This window comes from Epinephelus lanceolatus, chromosome 1, assembly GCF_041903045.1.
Source record: "Epinephelus lanceolatus isolate andai-2023 chromosome 1, ASM4190304v1, whole genome shotgun sequence".
NCBI lineage: Eukaryota > Metazoa > Chordata > Actinopteri > Perciformes > Serranidae > Epinephelus > Epinephelus lanceolatus.
This window is the reverse complement of record NC_135734.1, coordinates 42,656,954-42,677,202: the sequence shown is the minus strand read 5'-3', so window position 1 is coordinate 42,677,202 and position 20,249 is coordinate 42,656,954. Positions and strand designations below refer to the sequence as shown.

Here is a 20,249-nt window from a genome sequence, read left to right as displayed (position 1 = left end):
TGGTGCTTTTATTTTGACAGAAAGGCGCATCCATCGAATTCCAGATCATGTCTCTATCACCCTGGTTCCGGTTCCTTACCAAAACGGCCACTAAACAGCCCCAGACTAGATAATGCTGACCTCCAATTATATGCGGCAGTGAGCAGGACAGCAATTGTAGCAAGGGAACCATGGCCCCTATCGTCCCCCCTTGGGGGCACCACTGCATCTTCAATGTAATATAAGGTCCTTGAAGGAATATTTCACCCATAAAATGACCACTTAGATATCATTAACTTACAGCGTGTTACCCTAAATTCATAAAGAAAACTCTTCTTCTTACATGACTTCATGGTGAATGGAGAATCCTATAAAAGGTGATGTCTCTTCAAAATTAGAAGTAATCAGGTTCCAAGTTCAACAACAGAAAACTGTCAAAACAACTGTTTACAAACTTTCACAAAGCTTGTGCAATGTAATACAAGTGTCATTTATCGAGTTTTATGCTCAGTAGCCTACATACCTATCATGCATTTTAGCTAAAACATTACAAGAAAAAAAACTGCCTGCTAGCAGAGTCTTGAGCGTACAGCACGTACTTCAGAAATGTTGAAGCACTGACCGTTTGACTGGACAAAGGAGACTTGAATTATACTGCACAGTAGGGCTGCAACTAATGAGTCAATTATTTTTTTGATTAGTCGACTAATCATTTTTTTGTTGAAAAATGTCTGTCTCTCCCAAACCCCCAAATTATGTCATCTAATGTTTCGTTCTCACGCCAAAGGGTTTTAGTTCACCGTCATGGGAGAGTGTGTAAAGCTGCCAATATTTGAACGTAAGAAGCTGCAATAAGAGTATTTTGGGGTACTTTTATAGTACTTTTCTATGAAAAATGATTCAAACTGATTAGTCGACTACTAAAATAGTCACAGATTATTTTAATAGTCGATTAGTCATTGATTAGTCGACTAATAGTTGCAGCCCTACTGCACAGTGTGTGTGGGTTTGTAAACGGTTGTTTTAATGCTGTTGTTAAATGATGGCCTTATTTGGATTCTCCATTCCCTGTGGAGGAATATAAGAAAAACAAAGTTTGCTTCATAAATTCAACGTCCTTTAAAATGACTCAACAATATTAAGTATGTTTCCTGTGGTTCTTGCCACAGCTGAGAGCTGCAGGGTTGCTAACAAATTTTTTTTAGATCCCCTGCTTTCAAGGTAGAAGTTTGTTTATGAACCACCTTTGTATTTCCTCGCAAAACTTTGATTATTCCTTCAAATTTCTTTGCACCCACTCCTGTTGTGGTTACATTGTGACTGTTGTTGAAACTTGGGCTTCCTCCAGATCTGTGGATCAGAGGCTATAATGCGCAAAGTATGGTGAGGTGATGCAAAGTAGTGCATTCTGACCTTTATGGGCCTCAAGAAAGTGCCCATATCGTAATGATCTGGTTTATGTAAGCCTAGTTTAATATAATGATTTCAGAATATCGGTTTAATGTCCTTCATGTTTTATCCAAGAGGGATCCCTTATAGAGTCTCTCCTCATGCTTGACCACCGAACAAAGTAAAAATCGGATAAGAGACATACGTATAGAACAGATAACAACATAATATACCCCAGATGATAAGATATTCAAGTTTCAAACTCTGCATAACAGTCACAAATATCCGTCACAAACCGTATCACTAAGGTTTTAATATTAACGTTAATGGCCTAAATCTTGTGAGTCACTGCAGCTGCTCTCAGCCTCTGTGATGTGCTTCATGCTGCAGATTTGAAATAAAGCCTCAGTTAAGTCCACACAGTCTCTGCAGTCTCTTACATAAATGTATAATACTGAACATAACACGCAGGAAGCATCAGTTGAACTAGTTTTATCAGAAGAGGGACCATCTTTCAGGATGTGGTTAACCTCCAAACAGGCACTATGGTAACCATGGTAAACTGGTTGTGCATGTAGTGTTGAAGTGTGTGTGAATCAAATGGATAAACAGGCTTTAATAAAGGCAACTGTACCCCTGTGTAGACAAATGGTTGTTGGTGGAGATGATGGTGTCTGTGTTGTGGACCTGGTGTGGAGAGAAGGAATAAACACCCCGATGTCAAACGTGGCCTCTGCAGAGGATGTGAGTGTGAACAGTTAGTGTGTGTGGGTGGGTGTGTGCGGGACAGATATACTGACACTGAGCTATCAAGCATTCACCTGCTGTGGTTCCCCCCCTCAGACTGATCCCTAGTCAAACAGAGAGAAGGCAGGACCTGCAGGTGAGTGATAGAAACAAAGGAATGACAGAAAAATGAACTCCCTTTTATCATCAACAATTTCAGATTCATCTTGAATCACTGTAGAGGATTACTTTTATTTACAAGTCACATGTGTAAGCTTGTTCCAGCTCTTTATTGAAGCTGTAAGATGATTCAAGCAGTTTTTTCTGGGGAGGTGAATCAATAAAGGATGATGACGTCATGAAGTCAGAGACGGCTGAGGGAGGAGCTCAGTGTGTGGATGTGATTTACAGGGTTCTGTACATGATCCCCCTCCTCCTTCTCTTCTTTCTCAGGACTGTATTTCTGCTCTGGTCTCCCCTGCTCTGTTTCTCCTCTGTGATGTGACGCTCTGCTGCCCTTTCTGACTCCACTGTGGTTCTGCTGCTGCAAAGGATGAATAAACTGAAACTGTGTTGTTCTCTGCTCAGAGGCTGGATCACTGTGCTCAGTTTGATTTGTTCCTCCTCTCCTCTCTGTGGTCTAAGCTACATTTCTGAGATTTTGGTTTTTTCTCTGGCCATCTGAGTACAGCTCATTATTGCACACTGAGTGCTTTTTTTGCCTCAGCAACTGTACTTCCGGTTTGAGTATCTGTCCTTCAACATAAAAGCACATAATTTTACTTTTTTACCAGTTTTAAAGCTGGTGTAAAAGCTTATTCTTGGCCTTGAAAACAATAGTTTCTAGGGATGCACAACATTGGATCTTTTTCCATATCTGACCGATAACTAATACTGATAGCATTATATCCACTTTTTTCTTGGCCTAATTGTTAGTGACTGTCAAGTGTCATCTGAAGTGGAATTAACATATTATGCATACATACTCTTATCCTGATGGCCCCACAGCAGATGGAGACAAGAAATACAATGCTTTTCAATGTATGTAATGTTCATTCATTATTAAATTAAGAAGAAATATGCTGGCTGATTATGATAGTTCATCTGAAAGCTGATATTGGCTGATACTGATGACGTACTTGATATTATCAGCATGTTGGCTGATTCAGATATTTCATTTTAAAGCCACTATCGGACGATAATATTGTGCATACCTAATAGTTTCTTACTAAATGAATGAAATGAAGTAAACCACATTTTTTAATGCAAAGATTGTAAAGACTCTTAATAGGCTGACAGGTACCCAATCAGTGCTGAAACTGCATAACTAATAAATCTATTTATGCACAAATTGAATGTACAAACACAAGTGCTGGCCTTTATTCTATCATTAAACAACATTGCAAAGTTGATTAAATTTGATTGCTGTAGGAGTCACTTGCCAGAATAGGCCTAGTTCAGTATCAATTTTTGTTTGGCCAAAAGATTGGAAATATGTCATATTATTGCACTCACCTTATATCTGCTAAACAAAGTATGTTAATACACTGGAAATCCCAGAGACCTGCATGCTTCGGTCTCAATTTTTAGACAGGATAGAGCAATCTCAGTTACAATGAAGGACTTGTGGGATTGTGTATTTTAGTAAGGTGATTAACAAAGCAATCTGTATGATCCTTCTGTCTTTGGACCCTCTCTTTTCTTGACTTTGTGCTGTTCTCATTGTGTTACTGGCTTCATTGAACAGAGTGGGGATTTCTGGTATAACCTTAGTTATTTCCAAGATGCATGCCAAAGGAAACAGTACTCTAACAATAAAGTTGTTGTTCGTATTACAAGTGTTGCTTTAGTCTGACCACTTCTTATTGGCTTTGTGGCTACTTAATCCAGAAGCTTGTGAAATAAATTGCAGCCATGCTGATATTTAAGATTGTTAGACTGCAGATTTTGTCTTAAAACTGTCTTTTACGTATCTATTTTGTGTATTAACGGTCAAAAGTGGAAAAGCACAAGCTGATTAAGTACAGTTTATCATGTTGTGTTGGATGGATTTGAAAGAATTTGCTGTGGTGCTGCTTTTATTCTGAAAGAGCCAGGCCGGAAGTCTCTCTTGTTGCTGCTGCTCACATCCTAAACGTTTAACCCAGAGGGCGTGACTGACAGTTGTCTTGTCCAATCAAGACGCGGTGTTGTGGCTGCCTGTCCAATCAGAGCGTGGCATTTGTGGGTGCCGCTCCCTGTTAGGTGAAGCTGCAGACGGAGTCCAACGGCTGTTTTCTTCCTCAGTTACAGTTAAAATACAAAGTTTAGCTGCAGTTAATCTTTAAAAAAAGTTTGTCAGAGTGCTCAGGTAACGTTTAGTGTTCTCAAAGGTGTGTCTTTGACGGAAAAGGTTTCGTTTCCTGTTCCGGACTGTGAGTAGTCTTTTCCTCCGCCCTGGTGTTTGTTCCCGTGGTCTGAAGAAGATAAAATATAACGGCTCTGATAAGGTGATTCACAAAGTTTATATTGACACAGTGCTGCGTATGTAGCCTATGTGTGTGTGAGAGCGAGAAGTGGGGTGTGTTTACTGTGCTGGTTTTACTCGTTTCACTGCCTCAGTTAACCTCCACTCAGCGTTATGCTGGTGTTGCCTTCAGGTGCTGCTCGCTCAGTTCATTCAATCACAAACGACACGGTTAGTTCAGGTGCCTCAGGGGGTTGTGGCGACATGGTAACTCTGGATTTGCGAAACTCTCGCCAGCTGCTTCAAAAGTATTCCTGTCTCGCAGTTTTAGGGTGTGACAACGCTGTGGGTAGTGTCTGGTTAGGGTTAGTCATCAAAGAGCAATTGGGTAACGGATTAGGGGAAGATAATGGTTTGGGTGAAAGTGATCACTTTATGGCCTGGAAGCTCTTGCAGTTTTATGTCCAGTAAAAATTCGGATGTGCTTGGGAGATTCAAGCAGAGGTTTGGGAAGAAAATATGACGTTTTGGTTGAGATGTGTCCAGTGGTGGATTGTTACTAACTACATTTACTTAAGGACTTACTTAAGGGTAGACTACTTGTACTGTACTTGAGTATTTCCATGTTTACTCCTTTACATTTATCTGACAGCTTCAGTTACTTTTCAGATAATTTTTGTACTGTTCTGTAGTGAAAACAGTATGACTCCAGATTTGGAGATTTTGAATGTGCGTGATACACTGAAGGATGAAGTAAAACCACCCATTTGGCTTAATGGCTTTTATGTGGTGAGAAATTCTTAAGCTAAATAAACTATTTGAAACCTTAATGGATCACAAAACTGTTGCTCTGCAGCTCTGACACCATTAAAAGTTGTCTTTTTAGAGATTTGTGGTTCTCACAGAACAGCCATGCCACAAATTAGGGATGCACAATATTGGATTTTTTGTTGATATCCAGTATGCAGATATATAACAACTGAGTTGGCCAATAACCAGTACTGATATTTATATCTACTTTTTTACCCACCTAATTTTAGAGATCATCAAGTCTCTTCTATAGTGGAATTAACATCATATTATGCATGCATGCTCTTATCATGATGGCCCACTAGCAGATGAAGACATGAAATACAATACGTTTTAATGCATGTAGTATTCATTCATTGTGCAAAATAAGAAAAAGCAAGTTGGTCGATTCTGATATTTCGTTTTAAAGCCAGTATTGTCTGACACCAATGATGTACAGATATTATTGTGCATCCCAACCACAAACACATTATGCTTATGGAATATGTTGTATTGCTGTAGATTAAACTACCCAACAGTAAATAAAGGAGTTGAAAATAGCACATTAAACACCTACAGCAGTAAAATGTAACATACACATTAATGCAGCAGGAATATTAATCCAAAAACATCATATATAATAGGAAAACACTGACAGGGAGCTTTTTACTTAGTAAATTCTCCTAATAATACTTAAATACCTTTTACTAAAGTAAGGTTACGAATGCAGGACTTTTAAAATTTTTTATGGGCTATTTCAACACTGAGTTATTGTGCTTTTATTTAAGGGATGGGTCTGAATTCTACACACTGGGTACACACTGGGTGTGTCATTAAAATTGTCTGTATTCTGGTGCCTATATTGATGGTTGTGTTTACATCAGACAGTGGTGGAAAAAGTATTCAAGTCATTTACTTAAGCAAAAGTAGCCATACCACTGTATTAAAATATTCCCTCCAAGCAAAAGTCCTGCAGTCAGTATTATTTTTGTAAGTATGAAAATATAAGCAATAAATGTACTTTAAGTACTAGAAGGAAAAGTACTCATTAGGCAGAATGGCCCCTGTCAGTGTTAAACTATTGAATTATTATCAAGTAATCATTGTTAAAGTGTTTGTTAGCATTACTTCAATTTTGTAGTCGGTTGAAGTGTATCTTATTTTGTCTGTAAGGTAATTTAATCTGTAACAATGCATCATATTTAATGAACTGATCATATGTTTCATAAGTAAAACCTAAATTTGAAAACAAAGTAATAACTGTAACTGCTAAATAAATATAATGGAATACAAATTACAGTATTTGCCTCTGATATGCAAGTACAAGTATCAAATTTCTAAAAATAGAAATATTCAGGTTTCAGCTGCTCCTATGTGAGGAGTTTCTGCTTTTCTCTGTTTGTTTGAAGATGTCACTTGGACTGTTGCTGTTCTTAAAGAAAATAATTTCCAGGTTAATAAAAAACAAAGGGGGGAAGAGCAACTGTGATCTCACAGAAATGAAACTCAGAGCAGGTGCTCCTGATGCAGAAGTAGGTATTATAATTTTTAATAAGGAAGACGATGACTTCCCCACTCCCTAGCTAAAGTTCTAAAGATATTGTACTTTGGTAAAGTACAAAAGTCTTCAGCAATGTTGCTACATAGACCAACAAGTATTAACTGCAGTAATCAACAGATTTATCAATAATCCTAATCAAAATAACAATTAGTCGAAGCCCTGAAGTCTTTATCTATAAAACAGTTGCTCCCTCTGTTCCTACATGTTGTTAGCAGTAGTATTCAGATGTTTGTGAAAATAGAAAAACAACAATTTAAAAAAAAAATGTTACAAAATAAAAGAACGTTAAAAAGTATTATCAGCAACATGTACTTGATTTATAAAAATAAAACTTTAAAACCAGGCAAAACTGGCTCAGTCAGTCTTACATCATTATTTATTTTACTATTAGATGAGTAGTACTGATGCATCACTATGTAAACAGTATTTTAGTGATGTGGCTGGCTGTGACAGAAATTATTTTATCCATTTAACATGCAGTTGGGTGGTTTAATTTACTATATAACGGTGGGTTTTATTTGATTTGCTCATTGTAAGTTTTTAAAATCTCCAAGTGCAAAGTGACAAGTGGCTGTAGCCAATGAAAACATGACGTGGAGTATGTGGAGAAGTGTTTCAGTCTGAAATGTAGTGGGGTTTAAAGCACAAGTTCATAACTTGCTTTTCATTTTGGCATAATGCCAGTGACTGACCACATCTCCTTTATGAGAGTTTATGCACAACAACATGTTACAGAGGGCCCAGCCCCAGTTTATAAGGCTTTAGCTGTGGCTCAGTCTGTTTGTTCAATGTCTGTTGGAGGATCAGGTCCCTCTTTTGCATGTGGAGAAGGTTCATTTATACAGTCGTACAGTGTTATCTCAGCACAGTGTCACAGAGAGCTTGTGTGACACATCGTAAAGTAAAGTGCACTTCATGTAAAAGAACAAGATAAGTAGATCACAGTTGGAGGAACCTGTCAGCAGAACTCCTGTGACTCCACATGGTCATTTACAAACGACTCTATATGACTCTCTGTCTGAGGTGCAGTTGTCAGTGAAGTAACCGTGACAGGAACTGTCTTAATGCAGATCAATGACATCAATTTTGAATCGATTACCAGAATAGTTGCAGATGAATTTTCTGTTGTACTGAATCCTGAACTTGAGGTCTCTCTCTGTCCCCCTTCAGATGACGGACTGTGTCAGTAAAGTGGAGCTGAGCATCTCCTGCACTGACCTGCTGGATAAAGATGTCGGATCCAAGTCTGATCCTCTGTGTGTGCTGCTGCAGAAGGCAGGAGACAAATGGACCGAGGTAAATTCACATTAAAGGATCTTTGTTTTATTGTACTTTTAACTATATGTGAGATGAATGAAACAAACCGTCCCTTCTCTCTGTGTGTCAGCTGGGTCGTACTGAACATCTGATAAACACCTCCAGCCCGTCCTTCAGTCAGCGTCTCAGACTGGATTATCACTTTGAGACGGTGCAGAATCTGAAGCTGGGGGTCTACGACATTGACAACGCCAGCAAAGACCTGGGCGATGATGACTACCTGGGAGGGGTTGAGCTAACGCTGGGACAGGTACACACCATACCAGACCATTAAAAACTCACACTAGGCTCAGTAGAAATAAACTTTAGTTTTCGTTGACTTTGGTTCAGTGGAAAGAGATGGGTAGATCCATCCAAGTGTGTGAGCTCTTCAGGCTGCACTGTTTTTCTTGTCAAACATTCATAATACGCTACTGTTGGTTTTACTGGTTTGGAGACACAGGACCTTATGCTGCAATATTCTCCCAAATTTCTTACTTCTTCTCTTAATTTTCTGTTAAGAGAAAAAATAAGAGAAGTCAACTCTAGATGCAGTTAACATCCTTAACCATCCAAATCCACTCTTACCCAGGTGTGCTGAGTGATGAATCCCACTTCATCATAAGTCGCCTATTAGCATAGGTAACGCCCCTAAACACTAGATAAAGGCAGGTGTGGTGCTGTGTGCAAAGACTCTGTCACATGCCCAAATATTAATTGGGCATATTAATTTTCTACTTAACTGACTAAAGGTTTCAGCTACACTTGTACATTTTGGTTTGTTTGCAAAATTTTAATTTGTGAATTAACTAGTAACTGAAGTTATCAAACAATCACAGTGGAGTAAAAAATGCAATATTTCCCTCTGCAGCGTAGTGGAGAAGTAGACATGGGAAAAGATTAAAATAATCAAGTAAAGTAAAAGTACCTCAAATTTAGCAGCGCATGCAAAGACATGCTGTAACTGAAATTACAGTAATTCAGATCAATGGATGAAGTACAGTAGTATTTCTTTAGCCTTGAAATAATTATAATTATTTCAATTATTTCTGACTAGTCCTCAGACTAGTGAGGACTAGTCAGACTGATGCGTTGAGAACTGATGAAGCCGCTTGGATAAGAGGCGAAACATCTTCTAGACAAAATCAAAGTCCAGTTGCCTACGATTTAATTGTTGCCAGAATGGAATTGACCTGGATAAATGAGAATATCCACAGACTGATTTGATCATATAAAACATTTTTTTTAAATGTTCCTTAAATTTAAAATTGCTGTTTCTTCATGTTGAACAACAATTTGTGGATTTTCTCAAACCAAAGAAAAGAGCAAAAATAAGAAACATTGGTGAATCCCGAAAATCATGGGGTACTAACAAAATAAAGACTTGAGGATAAGAACAAAACTAAGAGAAATTTAAGTTTCTCACATGAGGCCCAAAGTTCCTGACTTAAATGTTATGGCAACTTTTAAGTGAATTAAATTCCCAGTGAGATGATATATTTTTACTTTAAAAGAAAAAAAAATCTGACAAACTTTGATTTTGATTCACTCTCATCTTCAGCCTTTTTACATTTCCCAGAAATCTGTCAGTGTGTTCAAACAGTACAGAACAAATCAGATTGCTGAAAACTTTGTAATTCCTTAAAGGAGCTGAATTATTTTTATAATGATTAATCTGCTTATTATTTTCTCAGTTAATGAATTAATCCTTTTGTCATTAATGTCAGAAAATAGTAAAAATAATAATAATAATTTATATACTGACAAAAACTTCTACAAGAAAAATACCTCAAACTATTAATAGATCATCCAAACAACCAATTAATTATCTCTCAATTGATTAAATTGTAACAGCTCTCACATACATAGGAGATGATCTTGCATTGTTTCTTGTGTCTAGTGGTGTGACAGCTCCCTCTGGAGGTCATACACAGTCATGATCCTGTGATGTCTCCGCTGGCAGCTCAGTGGCTGGTTTTAAAAACTAATCAGTGTATGAACGTCATGTTGGAGGAGGTTGTTCATATCACAGTATCTGTTAGAAACAGAGTCAGACTGATGCTGCAGGCTGTAGGTAGAGATCAACAGTGCAGAGTAAAGCTGATAATGATTTTCAGTTTTTACAGAGTTGTTTCAAAGAGGCTGAAAAGTTTCTGGTCCAGGTCCACAGAATGTTATGTGGGCCACAGTGCCCACTGCTGGACAAAGTGTGTAATCACAACACTGTATCTAGTTGCATTCATGTAGTTCTTTAAAGTGCTTTATTTAGAGAATGCCATCTCTACAGTACTAACAAATACTAACTTCCTCCTCTCTGTGTGTGTATTTCAGATAGTATCCAGCAAAACTCTTACAAGACCTCTGCAGCTGAAGAAAGGCAAACCTGCGGGAAAAGGAAGCATTACGGTATGTACTGTGTCATCATTATTGAGCTAAATGTCATATCCTGTTCTGTACTGATTACAACAATATTTAGATTATTGTGTGTGTGTGTGTGTGTGTGTGTGTGTGTGTGTAGGTCACAGCAGAGGAGATAAAGGACAACAGAGCCATTGAGTTGGAGTTTGAGGCTAAAAACCTGGACAAGAAGGTAACTGCTCCTCATCATCTTCCCTCTTTTCTGCGTTTCGTCTTTCTCATCTTCATCTTCTCCACCTCGTCAGGACTGTGTGGCACAAACTCTTTTTAGATCCTCCATTAGTTTTGGGTGTGAAGGCCTTCGTTAGTTCTTAGTAATTCACTATATCAGGTTGTACAGTTAAATCTTAAGGAATGTTTTTGCTAATGAAGATTTTAGTTATTGTGTGTGTAGTGTAATAAGTTTCTGTTGGCAGAGAGTAATAAGGAATAAGATTACTTTGAAAAGAGTAACGAGTAATGTATTTTTAAAGTGTATGTATATACAAAGGTACAGAAAAAAACAGGTGTCTGTTTTTCTGTTTAAGAAATCAGCTTCCTGTAGAAACAAATACATAAACCAGTTACCTGAGGACGTGAATGTGCTGAATGAGAACGCAGCATGTTTTCTTTTCTCTGTCCAGGATACATTTGGGAAGTCTGATCCATTCCTGGAGTTTTCTAAACAAGGGGATGATGGAAAGTGGCATCTTGTCCACAGAACGGAGGTGCGCACACTCACACACATTTACACTTCATACTCAGAGTGACTGCTGCTTATTCAGTCATGAATATTTAACGTTATAGAGAAATAGTGTCCTCACTTTCAGTGTCTGAAACCATGATCGGTCTAATGGAATACACAGACATTTTAGTAATGATGAAGGTTTGTGTGTGTGTGTGTGTGTGTGTGTGTGTGTGTAGGTGGTGATGAACAATCTGAATCCCAGCTGGAGGAAGTTCACTGTTCCTATGCAGACGTTCTGCAGCAGCGACCTCGACAAGCCAATAAAGGTTCAACCCATCAGAATCCACATCTACTCAAAACAATAAATAAAATCTTAAACGGTCACATGACATCTCCTCTTCCCTCTGCAGGTGGACTGCTCTGATTATGATAGTGACGGGTCTCATGATCTGATCGGTTCTTTCATCACTAAAGTGTCAGAGCTGCAGAAAGGTGGACAGGTGAGCTCACAGATGGTAAAAACATTTGGTGTGTTTCTGTCGGCTGGTCAGAGGTTAATGAACTGTCCGATGTGTCCTCCAGGTGCAGTTTGAGTGCATCCACCCTGAGAAACAGAAGAAAAAGAAAAGCTACAAGAACTCTGGAGTCGTCTCTTTGAAGAGCTGCAAGGTAGGAACCACATTACCCAGAGTTCTCTGCTTTGTATGCCCTACAGCTGTCAGTCTGAAAGCAGATTTGATCAAACCTTACCATCTGTAATTTGAAGCGAGCAGTGTGACTGGTTCTGTGAGTAATACTCAGGAAGTAAACATCAGTGTTTGTAGGTATTGATTTTTACTTCCTCTTCACCGCAGCTCTCTGTGCCCGCAGTGAAACTGGATCTGCCATTATAGATGTCTTTAATGTGTTCACTACATAGAGGCAGCTGCATGTGTCTTAGTGATCACATTCACAAAGTTTAACAGATAAAAAATATTAAAATAAAAAACACCACCAATGTCAACTGACCTGTAGACCACATTCATACTCAGCAACTTATGTTTGGGTCCTCTACCAGAGGCCTGGGAGTTTGATGGTTCTACGCAGTATCTTAACTGTTCCTAGGGCTGCACTTTTCTGGACAGAGACCTCAGATGTTGTACCTGGAATCTGCTGGAGCCACTCTCCCAGTTTGGGGGTCACAGCCCAGAGTGCTTTGATTACCACTGGCACCACTGTTGCCTTTACTCCCCACATCTTTTCTAGGTCCTCTTTCAGCCCTTGGCATTTTTACAGCTTCTTGTGTTCCTTCTTCCTGATGTTGCTGTCGTTTCTCGATCAACACGATGTCTGGTCGGTTAGACATCACCAGTTTTTCAGTCTGCATCTAGTAGTCCCACAGGATCTTGAGCAGCTGGATAGCTCATTGCTTAAGGCTGCTGATTTTAGCGGGAAGATCAGGGGTTTGATCAGGGCGGGGCAACACATCCAGTCTGGGCCCTCAGGCAAGGTTCCTAATGCTGCTAGCCCCCCTTTAGGATGAGTGAAACCACAAACACAAGAGTCATATCAGCTTGGGCGTCGCTCAGATCAATAAGACTGGTAGAAACTGGTTGAAACAAGCCCCTGGGAACAGTGCCGGCCTTTAAAGCCAATTTTACGTCGTGGCCAAAATTGGAATTACACAGTGCAGGTCCGTCATGTGATGCCACTGGGCCCGGAGCACTAAATTGAGAGTTAGCTGTTCGGAAGTTTGCTGCTCGGCCACACTCAGCTGCCATAAAAGTCTCAAGTGCATTTGCTCTATGGGCTCAAAAGTGCAGAAGATCTGTTAATTTCTGACCATGGAAATTGAGCTTTTTGGTGTCATTCAGGTCTCTTTATACATCCATTAGTTTGAGATACATTTTAGCTGCTGTTAATACATCTGTCTATAAGACGCATGCGAAATATTTACTCTTTTCATACTTACTGTAACGTCTGTGGAAATGGACATTTATAGGCCGTCATGCATAACTCAGGCTTCACTCGCACTTTTGTGGTAACGGCTGCCTGAAGCGTGTTTTTTTCTGATTTATGTCTATGATTTAATTGATTGTGTATTTTATAATTTACCCGTAATTTACTCTTTCATTTACTCTGTGTGTTTGCAGATGCTGACTCAGCACAGCTTCCTGGACTTTGTGATGGGCGGCTGCCAGATCAACTTCACCGTATGTCAACACCAATCGACTCATATTCGCTCTAATGGCTTTAATTTCAATTCACTAATCACATTCAAGTTTATGTGATTGAAATAAAATCACATGTTGAAAAATTATGTTCTTGAGAAAACAAGATGTTTGATCTCAGTATCCCGAGATAAACTGACATACATTCAGACTTTTCAGTTATTAACAATAACCTCTGAAATGATTAAATACACACTTTATAAATGGATTAAATTAATATGTGAATGATGTATTTGAATAAGGAATGAATGTTGTATGAACACTGTAGGTTGGGATCGACTTCACCGGCTCTAATGGTGACCCTCGCTCACCCAACTCTCTCCACTACATGAGTCCAGACGGGTTGAACCAGTACCTGTCTGCTCTGTGGTCTGTGGGTCAGGTGGTCCAGGACTACGACACGTTAGTACACACTCACTCAAACACAACCTATACCTGAAAAACCACACCTTCAAAAATGTGCACAGAAACCCTAAACCATGCAGATACAGGTCTACATCCATAACCCTACACCCCACATCCTACATCTACACTCTGTAATCTTAAAACTGTTGTTCCCGCACCCTACAACCTAGACCCTGTCCCCACACCCTATGACCTAAAGCCTACACTCTAATCTCTTTGTCATACACCCTACACACTGAATCCTATACTTTAATCATATTTCTAAACTCTAGTTCCTGCACCCTAAAATGTTCATCCTACAGTGTAACTCTACACCCCACACCCTAATCCCTAAATACCATTAGTGATGTAGAAACTGAATCATCATCATAACAAAAATGTTTTGTTTTTTTTGTTTTTTTTTATTAATGTGACTCTAACAATGGTCATAACATGGTCCTGTTTCCTGTTTCAGTGATAAACTCTTCCCAGCCTTCGGTTTTGGAGCCAAACTGCCTCCAGACTACCAGGTCAGCTCTCTAACCAACCAATCGCAGCACACCATTCTGCATGCTCCACTGGTTTCTCAAGTGTGACATCATTTTTAATGAGTCCGTGATGTACAATGGTTTTCTGATTTTGTGATTTGGTTGAATTAAACGAGTCTTACTCTGATTGGCAGTTCAGATCACGATCAAAGAAATGAAAGTGAGGAAAGTAAACAAACAGATAAAGTTAAGAATGCGTGAGATCAAAACAAACTAGTTACAAAGGCAAGATTATTTACTAAGTCATTGAGCTCTTTGGCAGAAACTTTTTGTGATAATTTGTGTTACTGTTCACTGGCGCATGGTAAATATGCTTTGTTCTTTCAACACTGGAATTTGTTGTTAATGTACTAACTAGCGTCAAGACGGTCTTGAATGACAGTTACAGACAACCGCCGTCTGCTGGTGTATAGAATTATTGCCTCCCACACAGGTGCAGAACATTTGTGCTAGTTGGCTGTTGGCTTTAGTCTTTGCGGTGTGTTCATGTGCAACTTTTGGCCAAGGTCTGGCAAAGTTGGTTTGGTGTGTCTTGGCCTGAAAGCTCGTCGATGATTAATTCTTGAACTGCTGTGTTGTTGATCTTGCAGGCTGCACACCATGAGTTTGCCCTCAACTTCAACCCCACCAGCCCCTACTGCCAAGGTATACACACACACACACACACACACACACACACACACACACAGTAAAAATCCTCTTTTCTAAATCTCACTTAAAGTACTCAAATGAAAAAACAAAGCTGAGCCAACATGTATGTATTGATTGAAATTTGATCCAGTCAAACTACCATAATAACAGCAATGTTAGGTTGCATTATATTGATGACAGTTGTGTGTTATGAGGTTTGGAGAGGGCGTCTTTGTTTCGTATAATAGCATTGAGTACGTTAACACACAAGGTCTCACTGACACACACGCTGTAAAAACTCCGGGGAAACTGGAGCAGATTTTGGTAAGCACTTCTGAAAAAGACCGGGATTTAAATTCCCGTCATGCAATCCTAATTTGAAAACCCATTTTCACTGTTTCCATGTTTGCCCTGATTGTTTCAGCTGCGCAGCATGTATGGAATATTTCCACCTCGTTAATCTACTTCCTCTCCGTCTCTCAGGTATTCAGGGGATCGTTGAGGCCTACAGGATGGTTCTGCCTCAGCTGAGACTCTCTGGGCCTACAAACTTCTCTCCCATCATCAATCACGTCGCTTCCATCGCCTCCCAAGCAGCACAGGTCAACACTGCCTCTGTAAGGACACACACTCGCACACACTCACACACACAGCTTTTTTTTAAAAAACCAAAAACACACACTCACCTGTGTCTGTGTCTCTGTGCAGCAATACTTTGTCCTCCTCATCCTCACTGATGGTGAGATCACAGACTTCGACCAGACCCGGGACGCCATCGTCAGGGCGTCACGGCTGCCGTTGTCAATCATCATTGTGGGGGTGGGGCCTGCAGACTTCAAGGCCATGGAGCTTCTGGATGGAGACGACGGGAAGCTGAGGTCGACAGTGGGGGAGGCCATCGCCAGAGACATTGTCCAGTTTGTCCCATACAGACAGTTCAAAGACGTAAGGCTGTTGTTTGTGTGTGTTTGTTCATATTTAACAAACAGTCATGTGACCTGACTGTTGTTGTAAAACAGACTTGATAAATTGTGAATGATGGGCACTTACACATTTGTCTGTCTCTCTGTCTGTCCTCAGGCTCCACATGCAGCTCTGGCTCAGTCTGTCCTCGCTGAGGTTCCCACCCAGCTGGTCTCTTATTTCAAAATGAGAGGCTTGGAACCACCTAACCCTAAAGCCGCCCCCAAAGCCGCCCCTAAAGACGCCCCTAAATCCTAAACATCTGCACCCACACATCCTCAAAGCCACCCTGCACTCCCCAAACGCACCCTTAAAGCTGAAGGCTCACCCTCATCTCATTCCAGGATCAGACCACCCACTAAGTCGACCACTTTTCAAGGACCAACCTGATGTGTTGGTAGAATCAGCCAATCACAATGCAGCATAAAGCTGTGGGCCAATCAAGTTGCCGTGGGCAACCATCCCTGTTTTTTTTAATCAGTTTTATAACACATTGTTTCCTTATTTTTCTCTTTGATAAGTAGAACGATGATGCTGTAGTATAGATTATTGAATCCTGCTGCTTCCACACTAACTATGCAGATCACATGTTTACTAACATGTTTAACAATCAAAGAGCCACACACACACACACACACACAGAAAGTGTCAGCCATTTTTTGGCTCCACACTCCGTCTCTTGTATCGTCGGCTCTGTATGTGTGTGTGTGGCTCTGATTAGCTTTATTGATCAGGGATCAATACTTCGCACTTTGCTCATGCACTAAATGCTGGAATATTGTATCATGAATGATAATATATACTCTATCATAGCTTTACCACTACAGCCTTACTTTAATCTTTATTATAGCTTTACTATTAACCTATAGTCAGCCTTACTGTAGATGTTAGTGTAGCCTGTGTGACCTCAGCACGCTGCTTCAGCCTGAATGTTTCCAGACTGTTCTGTCACAACTCTCGGTGGTTTGTTGATGCAGTCATCTTGGCTCCCAGAGCAGTCATCCTTTCTACCTGTTTCCTAAAATGGTCTGACCCTTGTAACTCAAAACTTGATCACCTGTCAGTATTACACACAGGTCAGTCAGCACATCAGTTAATCGACCATCCTGAATCAAACAAGTGCATGACTGCAGTTAAACACCCTGAAGTATCTGTCTGAACACATCTCGTCTACATTCAGTGGTCACATATACAGACGAGGGCATTGACACGTTTAGCGGTCAAGTGTTTGACATACAGATGACAAACTTAAGACATCATGCAGACCCTTGTGTCCTGCAGATGTGGAAAGCATCTCTCATAACCTGAGCTTCAGGCACCAGCTGATCTCCCTGCAAAACACGCAGTGAATTACAAAATAAAAATGTAAAAGAATGACAACAATTAAGAACTATTTAGTGGAGTCGAGTAAAGTCTACAGAGTGCAATATATCTCAAAGTGCCTTAATGAATTAACCTGACAAAATCTCTCTCCAGTCTCCAGACCTGAATGTTTACTGGGAGCCAACATGGCCGCCTCCGCAGCACGGTGACATCACTGCAGACTGTCATGGCGTTGTGATGCTGCGTTCAGGTCATGTGGAAGTTAACGCCGTCAGCGTCCAAGTGACACTTTTTTCCAGCTCTAGGTAGATAACATAAAAACTAAAGAAGCACGGCACCCTCAAGTTGATTAAGTGTCACTAAATTCTGATTTAATGCTGAACACTTTGACCTCTGCCTGACAGACATCAGATTACTGTTCATTAAGGTGTGTTCAGACTGATTGAATACATGTAAACAGGTGTGACATGCTTGATAGACGTACAGAGACATGAGGGAAATAACAGGAAGTGAGTAGCTAGCTAGTTTTTTTTAAATTAGTTTCACATTCAGTCTGAACTCACTTTATACTCATTAAGAACACTGGTGGTTGTCTTGGTTGTCCAGTGATGTGAGCATTTGGAAGTCATAACCATAATAACCTTCCATCCTACATGACCTGAACATCACACTGAGAGTCTGTCTGAACATCTGCCCTGCCATTTCTTTACCAAAGACTGTCCTTTAATTACTGGAATGACCTGAACACACACACTTACATTCACAGATGTGTCAAAACTCTTGTTTACTGCATCAAAGCTACAGTTAATGTTACATTTATTAATAAGAGTCATTGCCAACGCATCATCTGCAGCCACTTTAAATCGCCTGGAATTCATCTGAATCACCACTATTGCTGTGCATGTTGATGGAATATATTTTCAGGGTCCATTTTATTAAAGTGAAATATTTGTACCGCTTATTATTTGTAGCACTGTTTGTTTTAACTTCAACAAAGAGATTAATTCTTCATGTTTGGGAGCAAATTAATAACAGCTGGAAGCTCTGGAAAGAGCTCATATGTAAAGGAAGTGAGTGAAGATTATTTTATCAGTGCCGATGTCATATCAGAGTATTCTTAGTCAAAGCAGTGTTTTATGTTTCCAGCAGTTTCTCCTCCGTTTGCCTCTGAGGTGCTGACAGTGTGTGCTGCTGCAGACCGAGTTTTTGCTTGTTTTGGGATCAAATTTGTTCCAATTTTCTGTTAAAGCAACAGAAACTATCACTTGATCAACCTTAGAGGGCCTTCTACTCAGAAGAAAGTATGAGGGTTTCTAAGGTTTTTGTTTTCTTTTAGAGAGAGAGACACCAACTCATTTCTGAGTCTTGATTCATCCAAAATTCATCTTCCATGAAAGCAGCTTCCTTTCACTACCATATTCCAGTTGAGCGTGAACATTCATATTGACCATGGAAACAGTAGTTAGTAGAGAAGAAAGCACGAGATGCACTTGAAAGCTCCGGAAAATATCTAATTAAATGGACCATGAGTTCAAGTTTTTTATCATCTTGTTTTGTTGCCAAACTGCAGAAGATTCTGTGGAGTTATCAGGCTGCCATGTTGTCCCGTCTTCTTTGTTGCCAGAAACTTTGTTTTACATGTTCTAGTTGAAGGGAAATTTGTTTTTCACACAAAGGAGTTTCTAATGGTAGAAACGTAAGAAACCTGCAGTTTTAATTTCAAACAGACTGTTAATAAATTAAAGTGACAATTATTAAAAGTAAATCATTACAGAAATCTGATCTGAGTTCAGATGAACACACTGTATTGTCACTGTAACCCTGGCTGCATGGTGACATGGTGCTGGAGTTCTACAGTAAGATAAATACTTTCTTTCTGCCAACATTAAAACCATCACAGGTCTGAAAATCTGTAGTTTGAAAATGCTCTGCAGTGCTGCTCACTGTGATCTTCACTCTGTCACATGTTAGTTTTCACTGGTCGATCCACAGCATCATGTGACCACCAGCTCCACTGCTCACTTACTCAACTAACTGCTTTTAACTAACCAGTATAACCAGTAACATCATACCTGTATGAACACTGCCCACTAGAATTCAATAATAAAACAAACTCTGGAAAAGAAAACAAGTTTCTTTATTGTTTCTGTGAGAGTTGCTGCTGTTTAAAGGATCATTCTGCTTTATTCCAGCATTTATTTTTACAGTTTTGATCCTTTGTGATCGTCTGACTGCTCATGTTTCCTGACCTGTTGCACTTATTTTTATCGATGCCACCGTGTGCCCGGATCTCAGCTGTTAACTTGGTGAGTACAAAGTTATTATTACAGACAGAAGGGATGGACTAATTCATCAGTTAGTCTTCATCCTCAGTTTATTTTGTCATGTAACCTATGTGTTGTTTGTCTGAGTACCTTCTTAAATGTTACTACAGCAGTGGTAGAAAGTAATTAAGTAGGCCGGTATTTCTCAAGCACTGTAATTGAGTACAATTTTGAGATGCTGAAAACAGTGGTTCCCAACTGGTCCAGCCACTGGGTCCAGATTTCTCTTTGGTCATTAGATCAAGGTCCACACAGTTAAATACATCAAGCTAGTTTGGTGTCTCTGTCAAGTAGCTGTCCATTAGGCACTCACTCTACAGCAGGGAAATAAAAATAAAATATCCATGTCAGAAATTCACTGTGCTTGAAAATAATTGTGGTTTTTACAAACTTGACATATTTGCGAGTCACTTGTGGTCCATTCAGAGTGGACCTGCGACCCACCAGTTGGGAGCCACTAACTCAGAGTATTTACATTTTATGTTACTCAAACTTACACCGTTCTGAGAGAAACCACGTGCTTTTTACTCCACTACATTTATTCGATATCTTACTTCACAGGTTAAGATTTTACATGATCATATATATCATATATA

General features: G+C 39.7%; 1 protein-coding gene across 3 annotated transcripts in view; it reads left to right on the top strand.

Annotated features, from left to right (window-relative positions):
- Positions 1 to 17,370, top strand: part of cpne1 (copine I) — a 28,075-nt gene extending 10,705 nt beyond the window's left edge. Inside the window, exons 1-16 of one of the 3 annotated variants that reach the window (XM_033627722.2) lie at positions 4,369 to 4,508; positions 8,061 to 8,186; positions 8,278 to 8,457; positions 10,518 to 10,592; positions 10,705 to 10,776; positions 11,228 to 11,311; positions 11,508 to 11,597; positions 11,682 to 11,771; positions 11,854 to 11,940; positions 13,404 to 13,463; positions 13,750 to 13,883; positions 14,341 to 14,395; positions 15,004 to 15,058; positions 15,527 to 15,660; positions 15,752 to 15,988; positions 16,124 to 17,370. In XM_033627722.2, the coding sequence (XP_033483613.1) occupies positions 8,061 to 8,186; positions 8,278 to 8,457; positions 10,518 to 10,592; positions 10,705 to 10,776; positions 11,228 to 11,311; positions 11,508 to 11,597; positions 11,682 to 11,771; positions 11,854 to 11,940; positions 13,404 to 13,463; positions 13,750 to 13,883; positions 14,341 to 14,395; positions 15,004 to 15,058; positions 15,527 to 15,660; positions 15,752 to 15,988; positions 16,124 to 16,264 (1,620 nt within the window). In that variant the 5' untranslated portion in view covers positions 4,369 to 4,508 and the 3' untranslated portion in view covers positions 16,265 to 17,370. Of the gene's footprint in view, positions 1 to 4,368; positions 4,584 to 8,060; positions 8,187 to 8,277; positions 8,458 to 10,517; positions 10,593 to 10,704; positions 10,777 to 11,227; positions 11,312 to 11,507; positions 11,598 to 11,681; positions 11,772 to 11,853; positions 11,941 to 13,403; positions 13,464 to 13,749; positions 13,884 to 14,340; positions 14,396 to 15,003; positions 15,059 to 15,526; positions 15,661 to 15,751; positions 15,989 to 16,123 lie in introns of those variants that run through there. The other 2 variants (XM_033627720.2, XM_033627721.2) reach the window with 2 other exon arrangements.
- Positions 17,371 to 20,249: the final 2,879 nt, after the last annotated feature.